The sequence below is a fragment of the Colius striatus genome, chromosome 6 (assembly GCF_028858725.1).
Source record: "Colius striatus isolate bColStr4 chromosome 6, bColStr4.1.hap1, whole genome shotgun sequence".
NCBI lineage: Eukaryota > Metazoa > Chordata > Aves > Coliiformes > Coliidae > Colius > Colius striatus.
Genome location: NC_084764.1, coordinates 39497960 through 39517432, shown reverse-complemented (window position 1 = coordinate 39517432; position 19473 = coordinate 39497960). Strand labels below are relative to the sequence as shown.

Sequence of the window (19473 nt, the reverse complement as noted above, 5' to 3'; positions counted from 1 at the left end):
TTCATCATAACTTTGGGGTGTGTTTATTAAATCTTGTCTTTAGCACCCTTTACATGTGCAGTTCCATAACATTCTTACTCCATTACATACATTGCTCCCTCTAGGGACAGATTGAGCAAGCAAACACGTGACGGACAGTCCGATTGCATAATACCTTACTGGGAGATGTTGAGAGATTATTGTGGTAAAGTAGGATCAAGTAGTATATGTTGTTGCCTAAATTTATATTGCCAAATGAGAAAGGAATGGAAGTTGTTTCCAGCGTTCAATTAAACTCTTCTAATATAAATAGGGTTATAGAAAACTATATTTTGTATGTATGTACATTATTTAAGTTAATAAATGTAAATATTTTAAAATATAAGCCTGAGCTCTAAAAGAGTGCTTTGCATATGTAGAGTAGCTCTCACTTAATTTCTTCTTTCACTGGAGAACGAAGTACTCCCGTGACTTCTGGGATAAATTAGTGGGTCAGTATCAAGCAGAGTAACAATCCTGGCACTTGTTCTGAGCCACTTGGATAAGAATTATGGTTTGGGTTTCCTGTGCTCTTGGTTCAGGGTTTTTTTGCAAGCATCTAAATGTTTCTGAATAAATTTCATAGAGCGACTCTGTAGTTTGAACAAAATAAATATTGCATATTTTTATTTAGACTCATGGCAGTCTCAGAGCACTTAAGGAGCAAGGTATAATTTTTGCACTCTTACAGGAAACATGTACAACTGTATGATTTTATGATTATTTCATTATGTACTTAATGCACCAAACAAATTCCAATGCAAATTGTGAACTGTTTTGTGGCCACAGTTAAGAATGGAAAGTGACTGTAAGATTGCTACGACATATTTGTGTCATTGTATTTAATGATCATTACAGAGCAAGAGCCTCTCTTGTCATTTAGAAGAAAATGTGGTCTGATAAGAATCTTATCAAAAGGAAGACAATAATCCTCTTAACATTTCTTCTGTCTTAGGTCAGTAGGCCATCATGGGGTGTTTTTCAGAAGTGTTTCTTAGTAGCCTGGAAGTCGTAAACATTTTTCTGTGGTTTAGATTTTTTTTGCCATCCAAGGAACCTGGAAACCATGAGATGATTGTTATAAATTGCTACTCTTGTCATTTTCTGATATTTGCCATTAATTCACAGTGCAAAAAAAAAAAAAGCACATGATGTAGCAAGATAAAGTTGAAGCTGTAATGTAATCATCTATCATTCTCTCTGAAATTAAAAGAAAGTGGAAGATAAAAGCGATAGGAACATACCATGGCGAAGTTGAAATAATGAGCTGAGACTTGTGTCTTTATTGATGTTTGGAATTCCAATGCTCTACTAAGAAGTAAGTAATGGATGGAGGATGGCAGGGTCCTAGAGACTAGCTAGGCAATTAAAAATACAGTGAAAAACCGCCTGAAGGCCTGTGAGTGACTCTACTGCTGTCTGCCTTTCCTTTAGAGTGACCTACTGGGGCACTAAGCTCCCATTGTGTAGCTTTGCTCTATGTCTGTAACCTGAGAAATCACTTGGAAAATGAGATGGCTTTGTTTACATGGTGTTCCTCTCCCTGGTCTTCGTGGTTTTAGGGTAGAGTTGCTGAGTAAGTAGATAAGTCCAGCTTATTTTGGATTTTCATTTTCTCTACCTGTAGCTTTTGCTATCCAAATGTCTACAGAAAAGCCTTAGTTTAATTCTAGTGTACAACTCCTCCAAATACCAGTAGAAAGGAACCAGTGGAAGGTTCTGTATTGGAGGCGTTTCTAGCTCGAATTAAGCAGAAGTATTAAGTGGTACTTCCTTACATACTGATCCTAGAGTCTCAGGAAACCCAAGGGCAAAGATTTTTCATGTAGAGTGTTGTGTTTGTAATGGAACATGATGTTAAAATTTGGAGATGTTTGCGTTTGGGAATATTTTGATTCTTAGCCTAAGAATGTTCTAACACAGCTCTGGAGGCTCTAAACCTCTACTAGGTTTTAGTATTGTGTTCCAGCATAGTGTACTAGGTTGTCTTTTTATACACATAGCTGAATTAACAGGTCAGTACCTAAAAACCCCGCAAAATCAAACAGCATCCTACCACACTGCCCCATCCCACCCCCACTCACCCACCCCCAGATGTTGAAATAAATGTAGAAAGTAGGTGATGAATAATTTTTGGTCTGGGTTCCCTCCCCCACCTATTTTTTTTCCTCCATTTCCTTTGGAGAAGGCTTGTAAATGAAACAGTTGTGTCTTTCATATCTAGCAGTGGAGGGTTAGGCAATAGGTATGTGGCAAAGATGTCCTGGTAATTTCCTCAAACCTAGTGACTTTGACTCTTATAAATGATGGTTCTTGTACTTTGAGAGTGCATTTCAATAACAACCTACTTAACTAGTTAAGTTATACTGAGCCAGTATATAAGGAACTTGAATCGGTCCAGGAAAATTGGCCACAATAATTCTCAGTGTTTCAGCAAACTGTTTTGGTCCTATTTGAGGATTTTGTGCCACATATTCACTTTAGTAAATTGAAATAACATTTGTGTGTATTTTAGTCAGACTTTCAACTTCCCTTTAAAAAAAGATAAAAATTGGTAATCATCATTTTCAAAATAGATGAAAAAAGGGGGTATGGAAAGAAAGCAATCTACAAAACCTGTGGGGGAAAAAAAAAAGATAATTGGATATCCATGTAAACTCACCATAAATAATGTGTAAAGGGTTGTATTAAAGATGTCACAGTGTTGGGAACCTCCAGATAGGTAGCAGCTTAGTGACGTCTAGCCCCTAACCACTAACTCAAGCATTAGTATTTTGCTTATATACTTTAAGCTTCTGTTTTTCCTTTTAAAATCTTCTACTTTCATTGTGTTACATATTCCCCAAACAATTTTTTCCTCTCTGTCTTTTCCAAGACTCCTGCTCCAGCTCTACCTCTTTCTCTCATGATCTCACAATATTTTTTTATGTTGTTGGTCTGCCTTCTTTGGCTTCCTACTCTCTCCTCTCATCATAACATTAACAGCTGCTTTGCTGTTCTTCTGATTTTATTTCTTTTGTACACTCATCCAATTGCTTTTCTCCCATTAATTTTCTCTGCAGTTTGTGTAATTTGAATCCTTGTCCTTACCTTCTCTCCCGTTCTCTCTGACTGAGTAACCTTTGGCTTGAATGTACTTGGAGGTAGACTAGATAAACTTTAGACTTGGATAACTCAATTAATCTAAACTCTTCCCATTAATTGAAGAACCAATGAGGACAGGTTGAAAAATGTTGTCAACATATTTAAAGAAGAAGGTATTTTCCGATTGATTATGAAAAGACAAGGTTATTACTAAGTGGTGATTATTAGTGCTATCATTAAGGACAGTATATACTACCAAATATCTTGTGAGTCTCTATGTTTGTGGGACCCAGAGCACTGGTGCACTCAAATACCCTGGTAATATTGTCTTCCCTTAGTTGCTCATGAATTCTGACTATCCACTATGTATTTCCTTGGTTGCTTATTAGCCAAGATGTTTGCTATAACTCTCATAACGGATTCACTGTGTTAAGTTAGCAGTAAGTACTCAAACTTGTAAAACCTACAGCACCCTGGAAGCTCTCCACTCACTTTAGGGTGATAAATCATCGATGCTGATTTGCATTGACATGGTCCTTTTGGAAGGGATATGGATGTAATCATATTTTGCTATGGCTCATCAGTAGCTTTGACAGCCAAGCTCGTGGTCTTGGTCGGCTTCCAAGTTGAAAGATGTTCACAGCACGGACACCATGGTGTAGTCAGTGGTAGGATGAACAAGTGTTGGTCACAGACTGACAAAGCATAGCCTAAAGGAATCCTTTCATTGAAATCTTGTCAGCTGTGGCTCTGGATTGAGCCGTACAGGTGAATGTGAGGTGGCGTGACTGTTGCCTGCACCATGCCTGCCATGGAAGTAGGCAAAAAAGATAACTTACATTTAATAAACTTTATAGTTTAAAAAAAAATTCCTTATTGTTTTTTTTAAATCAGTTTGATTTTATATCTTGGTCTTGACATGAAGGAAACAGCAGCCTTTCCTCCATGTGTTCTATTAGAGGGCTGAAGTTCATAAGATTTTTACATAAATGAGTAAAGAATTGTGATGAGTACATTTGAAAGTATTTCTATGGTGTGAAACTTTGGTCATGTATATGACTAAGAGTGTGTCTGTTCAGAGGCATCTCCTGCGGCTTGTAATGCTGTTCCATTTGCACTCGAGTGACTCAAATTGTAGATCTACACTGCTCCCATACACTCAACTCTGTAAAGCTGGAAACCTCTGTGAAACAATTGGGAAGTTCTAGTGAGCGGTAGGGGGATTTGCAGTATTCAGGATCCTTGCCAAACTACCCAGGAGGCTCCCACTTGATGAAAACTTACTCAGTTTGATCAGAGAGAAATTTATGGTCAGGGAAGTTGTTCTCAGTTTTGTGATTGATTGTCCGACGAGACACCGATTATCAGGAAAAGTGGTGGAGTGTGTCCTGTGTTACACTTCTAATCGTGCCTTTTGAATGTGCTGGAAAGGGTATGTTAATGTTGTGCTTTCCTCTTTGTGTATATTCACTCATGAAAGTCAGCTTGAGTTTGTCCCACTGTATTTATTGCTGTGTGAATAATGTTGGTACTGGTTAGACTTAATCTGTTTGGAACACAATGCCTAGCTGGTGCCCTGCCTGTATAATTGTTAAGTATAGAAAATGGGTTGGGAAAACAGCTTTGAATAAAAGCACCTATTATAAATTAATGATTACTGACTTCACAAAGCATTTATAATATTGACAGCTAGTTAGGAAATTGAAATGAATACAATCAAGATAGTGATTATTTTCCTCAAGAAGTGTGTGTAAGAAAGAGAGGGCAAACATTTGTACTTCTTGGCATCTTAAGGCCAATGTTGTACTGTGAAAAGTGGCATATAGAAGTATGGCTTGTTAGGTACTCAGGTATATGTCTTATCAGGGAACTGATCCAGGTGTTCAGTGTCTCCCTCTTAGTTTTTTGCTGCCACTCAGAGGAGAAGCATAGCTCAGTTCTGGGAACGCAACTTTGCTGGTCTCATGCATAGTTTTACTTTTCTATCATCCAAAATCAATTGCTTGTGTTTTATTTAAAAAATGAATGTAGTATAAACATAGATATTTGAAAATACCTGTCAGAGACTTGCAGTAAAAGTGTACTATCAGATTTGTATGTCTTTATTTAATAAATGCCTGCAGGAGGCAGAGATTTCATAGATGACTGATGAGAAAGGATTAGCTGGCTGGATTAGGATTAATTTGGCAAAAGGCCAATAAGAGAGAAACTGAAGTGCTTTGGCCATTTTAGAATTAGTGTTTCAGCCTTTGTAGTAACAATTGTTGGTCCATGTCTACAAAAAACCTACTGTACTTTCTGTTAATTTTCCTGTTAACTTTAATGAAAATCAAGTGTTTTGTAAAGTCTCTGATTCTATCCCAATTATCATTGTTTATGTGCTTTAGTACTTGCTTTCACTAAGCCAATTTCATTTGAAGCTGTGAATACTCTGTATTTCAAAAGCTCTGTAGTTCTAAATGGCTAAAGAGAAAACTGACAAGCCTGAAAATGAATTTGTAGCAGAGACCTGAAAATGAGAAGAGTTGTCAGTCATCCACACAAAGTTTTATTCTCTTTAAATTTTTATTTTAGGTTATTGCATTAAAGAGTTCAGCTGGGGAGCTCAGTAGGTCTGTACCCCACACATCAGTGTGCCCCTTGCTCTGGAGAGTGGTGTCTTGGTGGTCAGGGAAGTCTATTGCTGGTGATCTTTAGGAAGGGCTTACACAGCTGTGAAAGAGAGGTTAGAGGCTTGAGGAAACCACCCCTAAAGAAAAAGAAAACCCAAATGAGAAAAACCCCACCAAACCCATTCATGGCATGGTCTCTGTGGGATGGGTGGGAACACAGAATCATGATTTTACTGCTTTTTGTTCTCCTTTTCTTGTGCTGTGCATAGTAGGACCTCCTAAAATTCACACTCCAACTCTCTTTTCCTGTTTCTGATTAAAAGCAACATAGGCATTAGGTGTTACCCTCTTCCTAAGGCACCACGAATTCCCAAGAATAATGAAAAATAGTATTGCATGAAACTTTTTGCAGTTCTATTTTGTAGTGTGAATGGTAAGTTGCTTAATAAAGAAAAGCAGAGACAACTGGAACAATTGGGTTTGGGGGTTTTATTTTCTGAGCCCTTGTGGTTTTTTGTTGTTGTTTGTGGGGTTTTTTGGTTGAGAGTTTTTGTTGTTTACCCCTATAGTTCACATGGCTCATTGACACAGTAATGCCAACATGAAATTCATGTAGTGTTCTAGAGTGGATTTTCTTGAGAAGAACTTAATTATGTTTTTCACTTTGTTCCCACACCTCCAGTTACTTAGCTGGAGGGAAAAAGAGAAATACATTTCATTATTTTAATGCTTCAGTAGTTTTCTTATTTAGTACCGACCCTGCCTCAAATTAATTTAATCTTCAGTCATGAAAGTCTGGTTATAACTTATGCTGAACTATATTGTAATGGATTCTCATTGGATTTCAGCTTGTGTTTTTCTTTGCCTGTGATATTCCTGCTAAGGTAAATGGCTACTAGCCATGTAGAACAACGTAACCAAAACTCTGTTATGTTCATGTAACATCATAGACTTCATTTGGTACCATTTACATGTTGTCAAGTTCTATGATGGATTATAGATACCATAAGAAAGAGTAGAGGTTAGAATTAAAAACAGTACTCCCAAAAAGAACTGATTTGCACTTTTAGCTCTCTATTTTTTTCCCCAACTTGTCTTTACTGGCTTTGGGAAGAAAATGTTAATCAACTGATTGTTGCCTGCTTGGTAATAACAAGGAATTCTGATGCCTATTTTCCTTTTCTGTATTATTTGAAGGCACATAGTCAAGAATACGGTTGCAAGTGCTTTTCTTTCCCAGGCTTTATCTCCTATAAGACTATAACCTTAGAAAGGTCTCTAATAGAAGTGGTCTTTTTTTTATGTATTGGATGAAGGCTAATGAGTTTCTGTGACACCTTGGCTTATCTTGGATTTCAGCACTGCCTGCTGTGTGCAATGTTTCAATGGATGTGACCTGGCCAGGGGAACTGCTTTAGAGTGACCTGGTTTTGGGACCTTCAGTTTTGCAGAGAGGTGTTTAGGGGGGATTTTTCTCCCCTGTAGCTCTTCCTTATTGAGGTTCTGCAGGACCATGTGTCTCATATCTTCTGTGCTACAGATGAATATAACCTTCAGGAGTGTGGTGTGAGCAATTCCGATGATATGAAGTGTGGTGTTTACCACTTTTTTCAATCCCTGTAATTTCCTTTGGACACAGCTGTTGTAGAGCTTACCCAAGCCTAATGAATGTGAGATTGGTGTGTGCTGCCCAGTGTCAACAATTAAACTTCATAAGATCTTGGTTGTTTTTTGTGGGATACAGCTTGCTAACCTGAATCCTGTCAGTAACTCAGTTCTGTAAGCAGAAAAAGGTTGATTAAACTGTCACATCTGAAGGCATGTAACATCTTTGTACTGCAATCCGTATTTATTCTTTTCAGTGTTTAAGCAATGCAGAAAGTTGATGTGAAGTGCCTTGGGGTCCTTGCATCTCCATCGGTACTTTTGCAAACTATTTAGCTATATACTATGACCTTGTACCGTTTCACAGGTCCTGCGAACTTGAAACTAACTGTTGTGTACGTGATTTTAGTCAAAACAGATTCATGGTACTTGGTCCTTAAAACTACTGTACAATTACTAACAGCTTCCAGTGCTTACCAACTATTAACTTGACATAGTCAACAATAACAAGTTCTGTCTCAGGTCGGTTCTTTACTAGTGTGCCCAAGTTTTAAAAAATAAACATGAACTCTTCACTGTTAAATTTTTTTCTAGCTGACACCTGCAACATTTTTCATTTACATGTTGTATTGTGGCTTGGAAGGTCACTTGCTGGATTCTGATGCTGACGGAGCTTTTCTGCTTTAAAAACAAGTTGATCAAAGGGAAGTGAGGTGCCCTCTAGTCTGAGGGCAAACTTTGAGAGTAAAAAATGCATATTTGTTTTGTCCAACTTTCTGCTATTGTTAGCCTCTTGTGTACATGAAAATCGGATAAACTAAGCTTACCTTGTACTCTTTTGATGCACTTGGTAAACTAACAAACCACTGAGGAGTTGACATTCCTCTTTATTAAGAGCAAAAGTTGTAAATAGTACATTCTGCTTACTTTATTGGTCAAGCACATAGTATTATTTTGTGTTGAAATGTTCCTATTGATACGTGTTACATGCTCATATTGCAGAAAAAAATCCTCACTGTGTTCCAGTAAAACTAGTTTTGCTATGGAAAGTGTCAACATGGGGATAATGATTGAATCTGAAGACTTGGTTGCAGAATTACAGTCTTACTGTGTATTCATATACATATTAATGTACATTTATACAGAGCTATAAATAACACAGTGTTTTTAAGAAACATACACTAGTCAAGCTTGATCAGTTTGATAGTTTTTTTCATCCTTTGTTGGAGTGAAAGTTAACAGTGCTGTACGTCAGCCTCCAGTGAAAGTAGAGGTGTATCATCGAACTAAGTCTTGAACGCTGTTCTGTTTGCATTCTCCACTTAAGCCTGGATATTTTTGGTGAACTTTATGTTCTTAAGAGGAGGTAATGATTTAATTATTTCTACAACATCTTGATTTCAAACACACAATAGTAATACAGTTCCTATAAGGGGTTCCGTGTTAATCTGAGCTCTTTTTTTACAAGAATTGTTTGAATGCTGCTTTCCTTTGAAATTGATCTTCAAAAAGAAATCCTGTTTTGTATAATAAGATGCCAGACTCACAAAGATTTCCTTTCTTGTTTCATAGACGTTCCATCTTCAGAGCAGCCTGAACTGTTCCTAAAGAAACTTCAACAGTGCTGTGTCATTTTTGACTTCATGGACACGCTTTCAGACCTTAAAATGAAAGAATACAAGCGCTCCACTCTTAATGAACTGGTGGACTACATTACAATAAGCAGAGGCTGTTTGACAGAGCAGACTTACCCTGAAGTAGTTAGAATGGTGAGTTCCTTCTTTCTCATGGTCTCTTTTAAATCCACTTGCAATTCCAGTTGCGCATTGTGGGCGAAATTGAATCCTGGAGTAGGTGGATTAAATGAGCCTTTTGGTTTGTATTTTCTACTAGACATCACTTGGGGATAATTCTCCAAAGACAAAAATATTAATTTTTATATATGCTTAATTAAAGTCAAGTAGATGATGGTTATTAGAGTGTCACAAATGTATGAAAGGAAACCTGGATTGTTTCCTGATGGAGAAAGTTGGCAGCCATAAAGTCAATCACTCACACTTCCCCTCCCACGCCCCCTCCCCCCCAGTGGAAATAGTGGAATCATTTTTTCAGATTTCTCGTCTGTCTTTGAATTTTATCCAAGCTCTCGAGTGTGTACTTTAGGCAGAAGAGCTTAAAGTATGCACAGATAATAATTTTTAAATAATAAATGCCACAAATGTTGGATCAGTGTGAACATTTCCTGGTTGAATTATGTGGACTGATAGCAGCTGCCACTAGAGTGAGCAAGATCACTCAACAATAAAGTCATACCTTGTGTACATAAACTGTCAAATAATAGTGTTTTTAATATAAAAATGGAAACAGTACCAGATGCTATATGGTGAAGAACGTTCACTGTGACTGTCAAAATCAATCACTGCTTTAAAATGTTTATTCTGTACTGCCATACGGCACCCTTACAACCTGCTATCTAAATGAGAAGGTAATTAGTGAAGTACAGACTTGGTGATGTTGGTTTACTAATGGTAATGTGTGGTCATGGAATCCACTGGCTAGGGGCTGTCGGAAGGAAAACATGAATGGATTTTACGTTGCATTGTGTACGTTCCTTATTTCTCTTCTGGTACACATATATATGCTGTGTTGCTTGTCTGTAATATTTTAAAATAGCTTTAAATTGTGACAGAATCATCAGACAATAGTGAGGAAAAAAACACCCTAGAATTAAGAGTGTATGGAAAAACCTTAATATGGCTTCTTTGTGTGTATGCATTGTCAGAAAGCCTATAATTATGTGATCAGATTCTTCCCCTTCTCCCTCACCCTCCCTTTCTCCCTTCTGTACTGGACCAATCTTCTGAATGAACTGCTTTTCACTCTGTGTTATTTGTTTAGCATGTGGTCTACTGCATCATTCAAATACCAGTCTGAATATAAAATTACTAGTTCTTTGCTGAATTCTTTCTGGTGCTACACTATTATCTAAATGGTTTGTAAATGTTAGTGTAATCTTCCTTGTACCCCTTGGTGATAAACAAATTGTGTCACACTCTTTTGTATAGACAGGACACTGTTGCACAGGTAACTGCAGTAAAATTGGTTGCTTTTTCTGTGTATAGGAGGCACCTCCAAACTCACCTCCTGGGAGAACCTTTTGTAGTGTTTCTGTTATTGAGGTTTTATTCTCACATGGACTTTTGTTATAGTTGTTTACTGTAACAACATTTGTAGAACAAAATCTCAGCAAGTTTCTGTTGTCTTAGATTGGGCCCCAAGAAACAAGAAGAATTTGATCTATAACTGTTAAAGAATCACAGAATCTTAAGGGTTGGAAGGGACCTCGAAAGATCATCTATTCCAAGCAAAGTTCAATTTGAATCATAAATCATAATCTATGAAGCAATCTGAATTTTAAGATGAGATGCAGTCCCTGCAGTCACTTACATTGATTCACAAAACTGATTTTACCTGATATGTTGCCCAAATAGGTAGAAAAGCAGAGTTTTAAATAATGTACTTAAATATAACCTGTAACTATGATTTGAAGGAGTCACTGGAAGTAAAGATACAGTGTGAATTTTACCAGTGGATTTCAGAGATATTTGCCAATGGGGCTTCAGGAGTTCCAATTACAGCTCATTTTTGATGAAAAATTGCTCTGTCTTCCTTTCTCCAGTACTCCTCTGCATCATGTCCTTCACCGTAGCCTTTTCTGCCTTGCATTTGTGCTCCAGTACTGAACTTCAGCTACATTTTCTCTTCCATACTGAGGTACTTAAGCAGAGAAGGACTAAGAATATTCGTCAGTCCTGTAGCTGGCTACTCAGTGGCCCCTGACTGCCCAAACTTGGATTCTTGACAAGCAAAAAGATAACCAAGTGATCTGGGAATTGGACATTCCTAAAGAATTTCCTGAGAAAGTTGTAATATTGAAATTTTATAAGAAATTCTAGTCTGCAACAGATGCCTGAGCTCTGATGCAGGTGTGAGCTGCTGGAAAGCTGGAGCCCTTTGTGTCCATCACAAACACAAAATCCCAGAACGGTGGCTTTGAGAGGGGCCTCTAGAGATCATTTAGTCCAATTCTCTTGCTAAAGCAGGTCCACCTAGATCAAGGGGCACAGGAACAGGTCCAGACAGGTTTTGAAAGCTCTCAGAGGAGATTCCACATCCTCCATGGGCAGCCTGTGCTGGGGCTCTTAAGTGGAACTTTCTGTGCTCCAGCTGTTGATTACCCCTTGTCCTGTCACTTGAGACAACAACCAGCAGTGTTCTTTGTGCATGCACTCTTACAAAAAGAGTTTGGTGGTAGAATTCCATGTGAGCAGGATGCTGTGCTCTGCTATTGAATTTATGTGAGTGAATCCATTGCAAATGCATGAATAATTTCTGTCGATCATCCCAACAAATGCTAATGCATTCATTGAACGTGTTTCTACTAAACCACATCATCGGTGCGTTTGTGCATTGCAGGTATTCTGCATTTTACAGGTAAACTCTGGCAAAAATGCTGTTTTTCGTTTCACTTTTTGCTTATAGTAGTGAGACTTCTCCATCATTTTGAGTACAGTTATACAGGCCCTAGAGGGATAGTTGAGACTCCTAATATTCTAGAAAATATTTTCATTTTCAGCCTGTATTGCCTTGTGCTGTTTGGTGTAACGATCTTTGCAATAAGTGCAGGTTCTTGCTTCAAGCAGAATTGTGCTCATAGTCAGTATACGGAGACAGACTTAACTGTACACAGTTGGCTTCATGAGTGCAACTGCCACCTTTATCTGCTTTGGAGGATTTTCATCTAGGTCTCCAACTGTGTTCACAAAGGAGCTGTCAAGTTGACAATCCCTTCTAGTGAAGAGAACAGCAGTATCTGTGTCCTGACCGAATTAGCATCCCCATTGACTGCCTGCCACAATTGTCATGGGAGCAGTCGTGATTCAAAGACCAGTATCTTAAAACTGGAGCACAAGTGTTCTTTGTCCCTTTGGAAGGTCTCCTCCCTGTTATCTTTAGTGTTTATGAATGCAGGAATTAGTATTTCCTGCTTTGGCCCTTTGGGCTACTGTGATTTGAAGGTGAAACAAAGTATTGTAAACAGATGAAAGAAGGTGTTTTGTGAATTTTGGCAACATTTAAAGCTGAAAGAAATGCACAGCAGTCTGGAGCTGATATGTAAAATGTTACTAATATTTATAAAGCAGGATTAATGGCTGATGTGCTTTCTTATCCTAATTGTCTAAAAAAGATATTTGTGGAAGAGCCTTTTTCTGTTTTAAACTTCTATAATAACTTCTCTGAACATGACCTAAAAGTAATCTGGCTTAACAGATACAAGAATGGGAAAAGGTTGCCTGTAAAATCCTTCAGAAACTGCGATATTTTCAATTAGTTCTAAAATGTGGCTGTGTTATGATGTAAGGATTTGCAAAACAGTCACTTGTGGTAGCCATCATAACAACTCCTGGATATTCTTACTGCCACCCTAAATTCATGCCATTAAAACCTTAATCCCTAATTGTAATATCACACTTTCATCTTGTTCTTCTGAGTGTATGACGTGATATTGTTTATAGCTAAGTGTGAAATCACTCGGCTGTTTGTCAGTCTGCGTGCACGTCCACTTTTTGAAACCACTCTTTAGCTCGGTATATACAGAAATGTTTGGCATGTTAGTGGGTATTGAAAGAAAAAAATAGAATTGAATTCACTAGTGGGCACACCAAAGCAAGTTCACAGTGGCCTCATCACTGTCATCAGTGTCAGCTGATGGGAAGAGCAGTTGGGATTTGCGTTAATGGACAAAAGCTGGACAGATTTATTCAGGAGAGTGTTGCTCGGTGCACTTCCTCTGCAGTTCAATGTGTAGAATTAGGCTAGTCTTAAGAAAAAAGGCCCTTGCCAATTAAACTCCTCTCTCCTAAGAAGAAAATGCCAAGGTAATACAACTTTATGAGCCAATAATTGGACAGTTAATCTTAAATTTGTTCCTGTCTGAGCAAAATGTGGAGGCTTAAACTAATGATGCAGATTTTACTGGCAGATTAAGCAATGGTAGTTGAACGAAATAAATGTTTGTGATTATCTGTGGTATCCTAAAGGGTGTGTGTAGTAAAGCTTTTTGTCTTTTCTGGGTATTAAGACACAGATTGAGGAAGGTGATTTCTTTCATTAAAAAAATCGGACGGGAAAAATTGACAAGCTGTTAAGCTGAGAAATCAGGATGAGTCTCTGTTGGTGAGCAACACTTCAGCTCTCCTACTTGCTGCTTCAAAAATTGTAAATCCAACCCCTGGCATTTACTGTGATGTTTGTGCAACATCCATGGACGGCTGCCAGCCTGTAAGACGTGACTAAGGAAACATATTGAGATATACCTTTTAGAATGGAATAGTATTACCTTGTTCTCCTCCCTTTTAAGAGCAGAGCTGCCTTTGACTTCCTGTTGTCTGTATCTTTTATGTAATGACGAATCAAGTAAAATACGACTGTAATCTCTACAGCCAAAGCTGTGTTGGGCAACAAAGTGAAAGAAACTTAGTTAAATGAACACCCCAAAAATAATAAAAAAAGCACTTTAGAGGTCACTTTCTGGGGGGTTTTTTTGGTTTTGTTTCTTGGGGTTTTTTCCCCCCTTTCTCTTTTCTTCTTTCTACTGACATAAATCTAGAGAGATTGCATTCCATTTACTGCAAGTTTGTTTCAACAGATGTGAGGGCAGAGGCTGATCAGATGTTTGTTTGTGACAGACCTGTTAAACATAAAGAATATTTTTTTTAAGCCATGGTGGGGATTTTTTAGTATGTTAATGAACTTATTTTTAGGAAGTGTTCTGGCTGTTAGACTTCCTAGGCATTATGAATTGCTTTATTTTCTATAGCTTTCGCTGGAGCTTATGACTAAGTATGACACCCTGCTTGCTAAATGTTCATACTGTTTAGGGTTTTCTGTGTTAAAATGTTCTTGGATAGAGATTTTTTTATGCAAGCCTACTTATATTCAGACTTACCTTTTTGAATTAGCAAAAACTCTGTGTCTGTGTTCTTGTTGGTTCTTGGGTTTAAAAATACCATAGAGTTATTTTGCATATAAGGGAAATAAATTAAATCATACACTCTTAGAAGAATTGACAAATAATGTTTCTTTTCTAACATGAATTTTATATAGCTTCAGGAATTGTGTAAATATTAGGAATTAATCAGTAGAAGTTGAACAGATTGTTTTGAAATGGTCTGAAATGTTGAAAGGTAGATGCAATGTCCCTTGACTCCCAAAGTAGACTTTCATTAAATATTGTCATGTAGGTGCAGACATAATGGAGCAAGCACCCTGTCAAGATTTGTTAAAAAAAGATTGCATTGTAAATTTTGTTCTTGTTTCTTTAATGTGAGGGTTATCCAGCAAGGAAAGAATAAAAGTTTGGTCTCTTAGGTGTGATTTCCAAATTCCTCTCGTAAATGCTTTTTATTATTAAAATTCTTTGTACACCTAGTTTGTACAAAGAAAAAAAAAAAAAGGAATGCTTATTCAAAGCAGAGGCTGTGATGTTCTTCACTCCTCTCAAAAAATCAGTTGGAGGCAGCTCTTCTTGCACTAGTTGTCCCTAATCATTTTCCCCGACAGTATGTAATTACGTTTACCCGTATCCATTATTCCTCCTTTTGATTACATAGGCCTTTCATTCCTCAGACTTTATCTGCATAATAGTACAGTGATGAGGTCTAAAGCAAAAAAATATACTGGAAAAAACATTTTTGTTCCAAGAACTACTTGTGTCAACTGCAGCTATTTTAATTTTTTTCTAAACTATGTTTTTTAAAGGGGTGTACACCACCCCTCTCCCCATTCTGGCTGTGTCATCTTCTTAAATACCTTTCAGGCATTGTGTCTGCAGACAAGCACAATGGGAATCTTCTGGGGGATTGTTTTCTTGGGTTTTGAAATTTTTGTTTAGTTCTTCAGTTTGGAATCTGAGACAATATGAGTTTTGTAATGCTGTCTAGAGTTCAAATTCATGTATTGGCAGGCTTTCACTTGATCTGATGCCTGCTTTAGAGATGAGGAGCTCTTTCTGCTGGTATTGCACTTCAATTTGTCCAGGATAACTTGAGTCACTGCTATGATTTTTTTTTAGATTGTATTGTATAGAATTAGCATTCTATCAAATGAACAACTGTTCCCTTGGATAATCTCAAAACACAGTTACATGGAGATAGTGCTGAAGAGGGTTATTACTAGTAGGGTACCCTGGTATGGTTCAGGTGTAAGTGACAGCAAGTGGAATTTCAGAGCTTCAGTTTCCAGCAGTGAGGAGGGATACCCAGAGGCTGCCTGGGGATGGGTCTGGACTAGCACTTCTGGCCCAGATTCTGAATGTGCTCTTGAGGTGTCTCTCCCATTGGTTCTCACCCCACTCTGATGCTTGCAATGACGAAGTCTTAGTGTTTGTAAATTCACTTCCTTTTGGACAAAACCTGTACTCTGGGAGTGTACCTCATGCTTCCCAACTTGTTAATGGGCTTCAGTGCAAGGGATAAACTAGAAAGAAACTCTTCCCTCCAAACTTAGAGTGTGCACATTGCACCTGAGCCTCAGCTCTTTTGTTCTGTGAACTTGCTCCTGCTGCACTTCTCTGTCAACAGCAGCATAGCCTAAGGATCTAAATTTTGCTGCTTGCTCATCTATATGGATGGAAGATGCTACCAGCACTGAAGTGATGGTAAGCTAACAAGTTTAGGAGTCCTGATCTAGAGCTAAATTCTTGCAGGTTATTGATTGAATTTTTAGAAGACTTAAAGGTCAAGAAAAGATGAGGACTATTTCCCTCCCCTACCCTATGATCTGGATTGTTGGCTGTGCTGACAGCCCAATGTAGTTCATTTTAATGCAACCAAGTGAAAAATAATGCTGCTGGGCTAAAAGAAGAGATATAATATTAAGCCTGAAAGACTCTATTCAGGCAAGCAGCAGTGCAGAAAAGGACCTGAGCATTGTGGATTGCTATCATGAGTACCTTCATATGAGTTTCTGGTACGTTGCACTGTTCAAAAAAGTGAATGTTGATAAATTAAACTGCAACATTCAGGGGAAAAAAGAGGGGGACAGTCTGGCTTTTTATAGGTACCCTAGTACACTTGTGGTGCACAGGTGGGAGCTCAAAAGAAGCAAAAGTAATCACAGGATTAAAAACAAAGAAACCAACAACTGCCTGGATTCAGAAGCTCTGTCTTTCCATTCAGCAGCACAGAGGTTGAGAAGTGTCATATCTTGTATAAAAATAGCTATATATGAATAGATACATACTGCATACGTAGTGGTGGTTTAAGAAGAACCAACAGGGAATCAACCTTGAAGTCAGAAGCAGTGCTGTAGTTCAATTACTAGGAAAAAATTAGGAGAAGAGAGCTGGTGGAATAATTTATAATATTTTAAGATACTACTTTTTGTAAGATGTCCTTTAGTCAGACTTCTGGATATAATTCAGTATAGGGAGGTTATAGTTGAGTGACTTTTATAGTTGAGTAGTCTTTTCAGGCTCAAGAATATGTAAATCTGTAAACAATTTTAAAAACCCCACATATGCAGATGTATTTCAGAAGGACAAGTTTAGTGACTGTTTCAGGGGCCATTATTTTCTTCTAGTTAGCATGGCTTCACGTTCTGTCTTAAATACATTTTGTCGTTCTTGTATATTGTTAATACACACAGCAGTTTAAACCTTGTATGTGCAGAGATGTGTAGTTTCAGTTTCATATGTAGATGAGGTTTATTTGGATGGTTTCACATATTGGTAATAGAAGAACAGGTGTTCTCTGTGAGCTAGCTGGGTATTCACTTACCCTGTTTTATATAGCTAATATATTAAGTTTCCCTGCATGTTATATTTGTTTTCATTCCAGGCTCCATTCAGGAAAATGACTGTTGTTGTTGTTTCAGACAGCACAGAGTAGGAGCACTGGGCTGAAATTGAATTTGTGAAGATGTTTGTGTGACAGTGTTGTCATTTTTATAGTGCTCCAGTGAGGGACAAAGAGAAGATTTCTCAAAGTCTTTATTCCTGACTATAGACATAAGCCTCTTAGTAGTTACTTTCTAGAAGTTTTTGTAGACATACAGTGATAAAATCAAAGGTTCCCTGAAGCTTATTACTTTTAACTGTATATTTGTAGTTTCATAGTTCTTCATTGCCAGGTGCCAGTCATCAGATCTGTTCAGGTGACTTGGAGCTCATTCTTTGTGGGGATGTCAGAGCAGCCTTCTCTGTCTTCTTGTTTGTTTTTAATGAATTGAAGTTGACTCGTAATTGCCTGGTAAAGTTTTTGTCTTGCTTCTGGTCAGAGCTGTGCCTTACTGACAGACTGACATGAAGCTTAAGAGACTTCTGGGCATCTCCAAATCTTAGCATTTTGGTATTTTCAGTTTGGTATTTCAGTTGGAAATTTTAGATTCCGTTCCAATGGGTAGATTTTACTGATTTTTTTTAAGCATTAGTTTCTGACACTTGGGTGTTCAAATTCTGCAGTGTGAGAGCAACGATGTACTTTTCTATACCAGTTTGGTGTGTGCCTCTGAAAGGAGGAGAGCATGCAGGTGTCTTTGAGGGCACAGTAGGAGAGATCTGTCATCATACAACTTTTGAGAATCTAGAGTTCTGGTTTGCTTTATAAAAATACCATCTGGGCTTGGAGGCGTTCCTAATCAGTGTAAGATGGAAGTCTGTAGTGATCAATAGTCATTTGTGTTGGCTGTGGGAGAGGAGGCATCAGGGGCTCTGTGCACAGGTTGGCAGGAATGTCCTTTGGCTTGATGATCCAAGAGAGGTCAGAAGAGAAATGATTCAGCTACCCAGCTGAAGGAATTTTGGCATGCTGCTTGGGCCCAGGGATAAAAACTAAATAGCTACCGTATGCCTATCTGAGAAAAATGATTCTTTCCAGATTGGTTGTAGCATGTTCCCCTCTTTGTGTGGTGGCTGTCAAAGTCTCTAACGTACAGCTGGGCAGTTCATGCATGGAAGAACTTGTTGCCTTCGGTTCTCCCTCAGAGGCTTATAAACATTGGCCACCCAGAGGCTACTGATTTAGATAAGCATGCCGTAAATTGACACTGCATGTAAATGAGCTATCCTGCTGTGTTGTGGTGATTAATGTAACTGTAATGGCACACATTATCTTTAAAAGTTATGATAACCTGGGGAAATCACTTAAAGATAACCTGTTCTGTCTGTTCTTCTCAGGAGATTATCTGTGTTTAGGCTCCATTTAGCTTATCTTTACTCCTAGCATAAGGAAGAAAATTAAAGAGCAAACTGAATACTAGGGCCATATTCTAACTTGCACTGCATTTACTCATGCATGGTAATTTTCCTAACACAATAAAAAAAAGCTTTTGAGTTGCTTTGAGACTTGCCTTTTTTAATAGGCACTCTCCAGAAATGCTGGTTTTGTTGCAAGCTCAAGATTTGGGTGTCAGTGCTGGTACTTAACTAATAGTTGCTGAACCCTTCATACTCCTGTCATGGTGTTAAGGCCTTGGCACTAACTGTTTGAGGCTTGGTTTGACTTCATTTAAATCTGAGAGGAATTTGGCTTAATTTAGCTTTTCATTCTGAAAGTAAGTACTTTTCCTTGCAGATTTTGCTTCTGCCATAATTCAGTATTTGTTCCAGTTTCTAAACACAATAGCTGATGAATAATTATGCTTTCTCTGAACTGTTAGTACATGTATGTATGGTTAAACCTGTAGAAAGCTTTCTTGTTTCAAATGAAGTTTAAATCAGGGGGAAAAAAAAGCTGCAGGATGCCTTTGGTTTTGCTTGTTTCCTATTTTGGTCCAAATACTAAGAAAGCTTGGATTTTGAAATGTGAAGCAATAACCAAAATGGTTCAATAAGTATTGCAGAATCCAAGATGTTTGGATCCAGGGAACCAAAAGGTATGTTTCCTGGAATCCTTTCGGCTCTCCACCCTCTTTTGCCAGGTGCTCTGATAGAGAAACTACTCTGTCTTCCTAATTCTGATCACCTTCCTGCTCTACCTGCTTTTTCATATCAGGGGTAGGAGGAAGAAGAGCTCAGGATGCTTTGAGGAAAGACAGACTATAACATATGTGGATTCCTGGAACATTTCTCCTCACGAGGCTAGAAAAGTTTTTC

At 38.0% G+C, this 19473-nt stretch overlaps 1 protein-coding gene across 4 annotated transcripts in view; it reads left to right on the top strand.

Moving 5' to 3' along the window:
• The window catches only part of PPP2R5E (protein phosphatase 2 regulatory subunit B'epsilon), a 74930-nt gene that overhangs the window by 33242 nt on the left and 22215 nt on the right, over positions 1–19473 (top strand). For all 4 annotated transcript variants that reach the window (XM_061998804.1, XM_061998806.1, XM_061998805.1 and 1 more), the window contains exon 3: positions 8892–9088. In XM_061998804.1, the coding sequence (XP_061854788.1) occupies positions 8892–9088 (197 nt within the window). The remainder of the gene's footprint in view (positions 1–8891; positions 9089–19473) is intronic.